Below are 9,743 nucleotides of genomic sequence, written 5' to 3'. Positions count from 1 at the left end.
TCAATATTCCTATTTTTTCTTAAATAAAACTTGTTACTCTTATGTATAAACGCTGAAGTATTTACTCATTTGGTATCTGGTTTAATATTAATGTTGGGTCTAAACAGTTACATGTGAAGGGTTTAAGTTTCTTGCAGTAAATTATTTAGCAGTTAATGCTGTGATAGGTTAACGTAAAACTATAGAGAAGGAGTTCCCATAATCAGTCGAGAGACACATACAAAAGAACCCGTATGTACATTTTCCTGGTTCTGAATAATATGTCATTTAGAGCCAGGTGTTACATTTCTTTAACTGAAAACAAGACAAAATACTAAGAATTTTTTTCTTGAAAATATTTTTTTTACAGTGCATATCTTCGTAAAATAATCAATCTTACAAAGTAATCAAATACAACTTTATTGTTTTAACTAATAAACTAGAAATATAAATGTGCCCATATTTAACCAAACACCATGTACAGTACACAAATAGAGTAAGAAATACAAACTGATTTGAATTCAGTAAACAAAATAGATTCTGGTAAACTACCTCAGCATCATCTAGAATTCCTATTACTGTACAAATGTACAACGTATATCATCCATTAAATTACAAGAAAATATATTTACATATAAAGATCTCAAATGCAAAACCCTCTATGTGCGTCTGACATGTTTTCTTGTAAATAAGCATTTTTATATCGGATTCTGCAAAATAAAACTATATTTCTGAATGGCCTGAGGCCGGAATTTAGCAAATTTAAAGGGACATTTTTTGATGAATGTATAATATGTGCAAAAGCGTTCGGTTATTGTCATTATCTCATTTTTGACGGAGGTGGCGTTTAGGGGCTTTTGCATGTGAGCTCCTCATGTTTACAGTTTTTCATCAGTTGCTTTGGAGAATTTCTCAGATCAGAAATTATAAGTTTTCAGAACACTTTGTTCAACCTCCAAATCATTAACTCTTTCCCCGCCGTTGACAAGTTACCTTGTCTATTAAGAGAAAACATTTGCATAAAAAAGTGTCCCTGATGAGGTTTTATGTTTATCTGTAATGCTGCGATTATCCACTAGACGGCCAATGTATAAAAAACAGAAGCAAAAATTTCCTAATTTTAAACTCTTGTATGTTTTGATAATCATTCTTATTCTGATCTCTAACAAAATTCCAATTTTCAGCTTTTTGCTATTTTTTTAATTTTTTCAAAGAAAAATACTCATATTTAAGAGTTTATAAGCAGAAAAAGGATGAAACGTTTTTTTCCCCCATTTTTTTTTTGTTTGTTTAAAAGCAGAGGGTCTGTTCTTTCATTTGATATATTTGTATGTTTATATATTTTTAGGAGAAAATTTTTCTGGAAGGCATTTTGTGAAACTTTTGTGAGAATCACAAAAAATGCTGGCAGGCAACTTTTCAAAAAATGTCTGGAGGGGAATGAGTTAATCAGTTTTGTACAACATAAAAGCACATTCTCATTGTTTTGGACAAATTGCAAATGCTTGATACAATCAGACTGCTGTTTACTACATTTTCAGCTGCATTTTACAACAAAATACATTATACTGTTTTGTGTTAAATAGTCTTACACCTGAAAACATTTAGGAATTAAGCATGTTTTCTATGTTTTTTTTGTCCTTTGTAAATGTGAACTGAATTGAAAAATGAATGTCAAGTGAATCTTGAAATTTTGAGTAACAGAAATGTGACATTTCGTACAGTTTACAGTGAACATTCCAATTATTTTTGTATTTTTTTCAAAATAACAATGTGTGTAATTTGTTTACAGACAAAAGGTGAAAATGTGAATTCGTTCACAGTTTACAACACAAAATACTGACACACATACACTGCAAAAAATGACTTTTTTTACTTAGTATTTTTATCTTGATGAACAAAATTACCTAGGAAAATAAGTCTAGTTTTTAGACAAAAAAATGTAAACTTTAAGTAAATTAGTGCTTAAAACAAGCAAAAATCTGCCAATGGAATAAGAAAACAATTATTGTATTAAGTGTTTAAGAAAAAAGTAAATTTATTTCAAGAAATTTTTTCTTATTCCATTGGCAGATTTTTTATTTGGTTGTTTTAAGCAAACATTTACTTAAAAGTTCATATTTTTAGTCTAAAAACTATATTTATTTTTCTAGGTCATTTTGTTCATCATGAAAATACATCTTAATTTAAGAGTTTTTTTTTTAGACATTTTTACTGAAAACAAGACAAAAATACTAAGAAAGTCATTTTTGCAGTGTAATTGTGTTCACATTTTGATGGAACTGACATGTTCACTGATGTAAAAATTGAGAGATAAGCTAAGGGCGCACTCACACTATCCAAACCAAACCGCGCTCGGGCACGTTTGAACCCCAAAGCCTGGTTTGTTTGACTAGTGTGATCGCTCTGTTCCGTGCCCGGGCGCGGATTGTTTAATCGCGCCGCGGCCGGGTTGCAGAGGTGGGCCGGAGCGCGGTTCACTTGGGCTCAGGCGCGGAAGGCTGTGGTGTGATCGCAATCGCGCCTGAGCGTGATTCAAAAGGTGAAGACGTCAGTTGCGCGACCACTCACGTTCATCTGCCTCCGTAAAAACCTTTTGATGCAGCGGGGTTACGTGAATGTCCGAGCTGCACACGTGACAGATCAACTAAGCAATATGATGACATGTGAGAGGGCTGTCTGTAATCTGGGGGAGTAGGGAGGGGTGACAATCGCGCTGGGGCATGGTTTGGTTTGGATAATGTGAGTGCGCCCTAAGGATTTTGAACATTTTACAGGATTTTACAGGCTTTTTAGTGCAAAAAAATTACTTTCTTAATATTTTAGTCTTTTTTTCAGTAAAAATATCTAAAACTTCTTAAATGTATTTTCTAGATAAGCAAAATGACCTAAGAAAATAAGTAGTTTTTAGACAAAAAATATAAACAAAGAAAATTAGTGCTTAAACAAGCTAAAAAAATTTTTTCTTGAAATAAGTTAACTTTTTTCATAAACACTTAATTCAAGAATTTTTTTTATTCCATTTGGTTGATTTTTTTTTTCACAAATTCGCTTACATTTTATAAGATTTGAGAAATGCTCCAAAGCAACGTAGAAAAACTAAGAAACCAGTCTGTATGACCTGAGAAAATTGCTCAAAGCTTAAAACACATTCATTTAAATAATGTTTTTAACGTGTTTGCTAAGCTTTATGTAATATGTGCAAACCTTTTAATTGACAGTGTTGAATTAATTCCACCAATCTGATGTATGTTAACAGTTACAGACAGACTAACAAGGTAAAAATGGGCAATTAATAGTAAATGTCAAGGCCAATTACTTTTACATGTACGTAAGATAGCATATAAAAAATGCAAGATGCAAAATAAATCCAGCACACTTGAATTTCCATGGTTTAGTTTTTTCCAGATCTGTGCAACCTCTGCTTAAGCTTTCAATTTAGCAGGAATCAAGGTTTGGTCCAGAGAATATTTGGTCTTTCGAGTTGGTCCCCAAAGAATTACTTATTTCGACACAACAGGAAAAAACAAATAAAGAGAAACATTTAACCTCTCGCTTGCCCTCGCTCCATCATTCAGTGTCACACACTGTAGAAGGGGTGTGCAGAACTGAAAATTGAGTGGCCGTTCAGTTGAGTGGTTTTGTCCTCCATTACGTTCCCTTCACAGAGGAAAAAAGTACTAGTCATGGTCCATCACTGCAGACTCCCATGCAGCCAAGTCCATTAATACTTTTAGTCCGCCATGACTTTGTTGATAAGGATCAACCTGTGGTCAGGATGTTGTTTGTAGGCTCTAGGGTCTCAGCAATGTCCTCAAGCTCATCTAGAATTTCTGAGAATGAAGGTCTTCTGAAGGCATCCATCTAAAAGAGCATCAGACAGGAGAGGAGTTAAGGTTTGTTTTTATAATTATGGTAGGTTGCCATCTTTTGAATTAGTGTTAAACTCATAACATCTTTTGCTTGATAAGTATCAGCCTGTATTTCATCATCATACTGAAGACAACCCAGAGTCCCTCATGCATACCTGGCAACATCTGGCAGAAATTTCCAGAACCTGCTCTGGGCAGCCCTGCACCAACTCTCTGAACGACTCCATGTTCAGCCCATAGTCCTGTGAACAGATCACACACTGATTTTTAATCTTTTGAAAGAATTTGGAAACCACAGATTAAAAAATGATGTGGCTTTATCAGCATAACACAATTTTACAGGAAATCTGCACATCATCAAAAAAGTATATTTATTTTCTAACGTTACACACCATACGTTACCATAATGTTACATACATGTACATACCATACGTTCCCTTAACGTTACATACCATACGTTCCCTTAACGTTACAAACAATAAGTTTTCTTAACATTACATATAATACATTCCCTTAACGTTACAAACAATAAGTTTTCTTAACATTACATATAATACATTCCCTTAACGTTACATACCATACGTTCCCTTAACGTTACATACCATACGTTCCCTTAACGTTACATACCATACATTCCCTTAACGTTACAAACAATAAGTTTTCTTAACATTACATATAATACATTCCCTTAACGTTACATACCATACGTTCCTTTAACGTTACATACCATACGTTCCCTTAACGTTACATACCATACATTCCCTTAACGTTACATACCATACGTTCCCTTAACGTTACATACCATACGTTCCCTTAACGTTACATACCATACATTCCCTTAACGTTACAAACAATAAGTTTTCTTAACATTACATATAGTACATTCCCTTAACGTTACAGACCATGCGTTCCTTTAATGTTACATACCATACGTTCCCTTAACGTTACATACCATGCGTTCCCTTAACGTTACATACCATACGTTCCCTTAACGTTACATACCATACGTTCCCTTAACGTTACATACCATACATTCCCTTAACGTTACATACCATACGTTCCTTTAACGTTACATACCATACGTTCCCTTAACGTTACATACCATACATTCCCTTAACGTTACATACCATACGTTCCCTTAACGTTACATACCATACATTCCCTTAACGTTACATACCATACGTTCCTTTAACGTTACATACCATACGTTCCCTTAACGTTACATACCATACATTCCCTTAACGTTACATACCATACGTTCCCTTAACGTTACATACCATACGTTCCCTTAACGTTACATACCATACATTCCCTTAACGTTACAAACAATAAGTTTTCTTAACATTACATATAATACATTCCCTTAACGTTACAGACCATGCGTTCCTTTAATGTTACATACCATACGTTCCCTTAACGTTACATACCATGCGTTCCCTTAACGTTACATACCATACGTTCCCTTAACGTTACATACCATACGTTCCCTTAACGTTACATACCATACATTCCCTTAACGTTACATACCATACGTTCCTTTAACGTTACATACCATACGTTCCCTTAACGTTACATACCATACATTCCCTTAACGTTACAAACAATAAGTTTTCTTAACATTACATATAATACATTCCCTTAACGTTACAGACCATGCGTTCCTTTAATGTTACATACCATACGTTCCCTTAACGTTACATACCATACATTCCCTTAACGTTACATACCATACGTTCCCTTAACGTTACATACCATACGTTCCCTTAACGTTACATACCATACATTCCCTTAACGTTACAAACAATAAGTTTTCTTAACATTACATATAATACATTCCCTTAACGTTACAGACCATGCGTTCCTTTAATGTTACATACCATACGTTCCCTTAACGTTACATACCATGCGTTCCCTTAACGTTACATACCATACGTTCCCTTAACGTTACATACCATACGTTCCCTTAACGTTACATACCATACATTCCCTTAACGTTACATACCATACGTTCCTTTAACGTTACATACCATACGTTCCCTTAACGTTACATACCATACATTCCCTTAACGTTACATACCATACGTTCCCTTAACGTTACATACCATACATTCCCTTAACGTTACATACCATACGTTCCTTTAACGTTACATACCATACGTTCCCTTAACGTTACATACCATACATTCCCTTAACGTTACATACCATACGTTCCCTTAACGTTACATACCATACGTTCCCTTAACGTTACATACCATACATTCCCTTAACGTTACAAACAATAAGTTTTCTTAACATTACATATAATACATTCCCTTAACGTTACATACCATACGTTCCTTTAACGTTACATACCATACGTTCCCTTAACGTTACATACCATACATTCCCTTAACGTTACATACCATACGTTCCCTTAACGTTACATACCATACATTCCCTTAACGTTACAAACAATAAGTTTTCTTAACATTACATATAATACATTCCCTTAACGTTACATACCATACGTTCCTTTAACGTTACATACCATACGTTCCCTTAACGTTACATACCATACGTTCCCTTAACGTTACATACCATACGTTCCCTTAACGTTACATACCATACATTCCCTTAACGTTACAAACAATAAGTTTTCTTAACATTACATATAATACATTCCCTTAACGTTACAGACCATGCGTTCCTTTAATGTTACATACCATACGTTCCCTTAACGTTACATACCATGCGTTCCCTTAACGTTACATACCATACGTTCCCTTAACGTTACATACCATACATTCCCTTAACGTTACAGACCATGCGTTCCTTTAATGTTACATACCATACGTTCCCTTAACGTTACATACCATGCGTTCCCTTAACGTTACATACCATACGTTCCCTTAACGTTACATACCATACGTTCCCTTAACGTTACATACCATGCATTCCCTTAACGTTACATACCATACGTTCCCTTAACGTTACATACCATGCGTTCCCTTAACGTTACATACCATGCGTTCCCTTAACGTTACATACCATACATTCCCTTAACGTTACATACCATACGTTCCTTTGACGTTACATACCATACGTTCCCTTAACGTTACATACCATGCATTCCCTTAACGTTACATACCATGCGTTCCCTTAACGTTACATACCATACGTTCCCTTAACGTTACATACCATACATTCCCTTAACGTTACAAACAATAAGTTTTCTTAACATTACATATAATACATTCCCTTAACGTTACATACCATACGTTCCTTTAACGTTACATACCATACGTTCCCTTAACGTTACATACCATACATTCCCTTAACGTTACATACCATACGTTCCCTTAACGTTACATACCATACGTTCCCTTAACGTTACATACCATACATTCCCTTAACGTTACAAACAATAAGTTTTCTTAACATTACATATAATACATTCCCTTAACGTTACAGACCATGCGTTCCTTTAATGTTACATACCATACGTTCCCTTAACGTTACATACCATGCGTTCCCTTAACGTTACATACCATACATTCCCTTAACGTTACAAACAATAAGTTTTCTTAACATTACATATAATACATTCCCTTAACGTTACAGACCATGCGTTCCTTTAATGTTACATACCATACGTTCCCTTAACGTTACATACCATGCGTTCCCTTAACGTTACATACCATACATTCCCTTAACGTTACATACCATGCGTTCCCTTAACGTTACATACCATACATTCCCTTAACGTTACATACCATACGTTCCCTTAACGTTACATACATACATTCCCTTAACGTTACATACCATACGTTCCTTTAACGTTACATACCATACGTTCCCTTAACGTTACATACCATGCATTCCCTTAACGTTACATACCATACGTTCCCTTAACGTAACATACCATACATTCCCTTAACGTTACAAACAATAAGTTTTCTTAACATTACATATAATACATTCCCTTAACGTTACATACCATACGTTCCCTTAACGTTACATACCACACGTTCCCTTAACGTTACATACCATGCATTCCCTTAACGTTACAAACAATACATTTCTTAACATTACATATAATACATTCCCTTAACGTTACAGACCATGCGTTCCTTTAATGTTACATACCATACGTTCCCTTAACGTTACATACCATGCATTCCCTTAACGTTACATACCATACATTCCCTTAACGTTACAAACAATACGTTTTCTTAACATTACATATAATACATTCCCTTAACGTTACATACCAAGCGTTTAGTTTAAGGAACTAAAATGTTTTATATGGTATTTTTGTGAAGCACCTTTTAAGCACCATTAATTTCAAGAGTATATATACAATATTATAACCATTTGTCTACAGCAACAGAGAAAATTTGGATTAAGCAGGAAATCATATCTTTGATGTGATACAGGAAAGACATGAATAAATCCATAATAAATATCCTAAATGTCCATAAAATGGTTTCTTTGACCTTGATCAAATCTGTCTCTTCTTTCTTCTTCAAACATCATTGGCTGTCTATCAGAGTTAATTACACATCAGTGATCAAACCGCTGTACACCAGAGGGAAATCATTCAGTTTAACCTTCATTTCATGCACAGTGTGTAAAAGGGAACCAAACAAATTCAGAAAACACCAAAAAGTCATACTTAAGGGTTGTAATCTTACCAGTGCTCATGCAAGTGTTGAATTAAACAAAAAATGAGGTGTAAATTTGTAAATAAAGAATTATTGGTCATAATTCACTACCTACTTTAATCTTATGTTTTATTTTGTTTTTTTGGCTTTAAAGAATTGTCTTAATAAATTATTTTGATGAGGTGATATTTTTTGTTAAGGACAAATTGTATGATTCATATTTCTTCGTAAATTAGAAATTGTTTTAATGCGTGTTGCCTAAAAGCAAAATCGTACAAAAATTAAAAACTATTCATATCGATACATCCACTGTACATACAGTACTGTGCAAGTCTTAGGCCGCCATGCCAGAGATGTGTTGTTTTTGCAATGTTATAGTGATTATATATAATTGTCTCTTTTAATAGAATACATCCAGAAAATACAGGAAATGTGTATATAGTATTAAAAACTGTATACAAATTTAAAATAATGTGTTTGACTTGAGCAATAGCAGGAAACTTCAGGATCTCTTAAAACCTAAATAAATTAAATCCTAATTTTAAAGAAATTAATATTTTTACTTGTTTGTATCTTAATAAAATAAATTGAAAAATAAATATGGATGGACATTGAAACTTCTAAAACAACAAGTCTGGTGGTGGTGGCCTAAGACTTTTGCACAGTACTGTATATTGATTTATTATGTTATATAATATATTATTAACACAGTACTTTTTACTAATAAATTTTAATGAATATTTAAATTATTATTATAATTTTTTATGTACATTATATAAAAAAATAAAAATGAAACAGCATACATTCAGCACAGGGCTACAGCATCTCTATATACTGTATGTGTGTGCGTGTGCCATTACCTGGGTTCTGGGCAGCACTTCTGGGTCGGCAGGGATTCTTGCCAAGATCTCACACAGCATGATCCCAAAAGAGAAGACATCGACCTGGTAAAAGAGGATAAAACAGCCTGGGTTCATTCTCTAATCACATCAGCACTGTCTCGCTCTTTATACCTGACAGTGAGCTACAAACACAACAGCACAGTTTATTGCATCTCTTACTCATTATAAATCTGTAATTACCACTGACCTCTGTAAGATGAGTTTGGATCAAATGTTTATTTTCATTTAGACTTTATGGTAATTAATGGGATGTCTGTGAGTAAATCAATACTAATTTCAATCTCAGGGACATGACTTTTATGTTATTCAGACATGGGAATGTCTGGGAATCTCATGCTACGGGCCCC

General features: G+C 34.1%; 1 protein-coding gene across 1 annotated transcript in view; it reads right to left on the bottom strand.

Annotated features, from left to right (window-relative positions):
• Window positions 1–379: 379 nt before the first annotated feature.
• LOC135721676 (dual specificity testis-specific protein kinase 2) overlaps window positions 380–9,743 on the bottom strand; it is a 30,924-nt gene continuing 21,560 nt past the window's right edge. Inside the window, exons 8-10 of the mRNA XM_065244096.1 lie at window positions 9,355–9,438; window positions 4,007–4,093; window positions 380–3,843 (exon numbers count right to left, since the gene is read on the bottom strand). Coding sequence (XP_065100168.1) covers window positions 3,742–3,843; window positions 4,007–4,093; window positions 9,355–9,438 — 273 coding nt within the window. The 3' untranslated portion in view covers window positions 380–3,741. The remainder of the gene's footprint in view (window positions 3,844–4,006; window positions 4,094–9,354; window positions 9,439–9,743) is intronic.

The sequence above is a fragment of the Paramisgurnus dabryanus genome, chromosome 18 (genome assembly GCF_030506205.2).
Source record: "Paramisgurnus dabryanus chromosome 18, PD_genome_1.1, whole genome shotgun sequence".
Lineage (NCBI taxonomy): Eukaryota > Metazoa > Chordata > Actinopteri > Cypriniformes > Cobitidae > Paramisgurnus > Paramisgurnus dabryanus.
The sequence above is the reverse complement of the archived record's forward strand: the minus strand, read 5'-3'. Positions and strand labels throughout refer to the sequence as shown.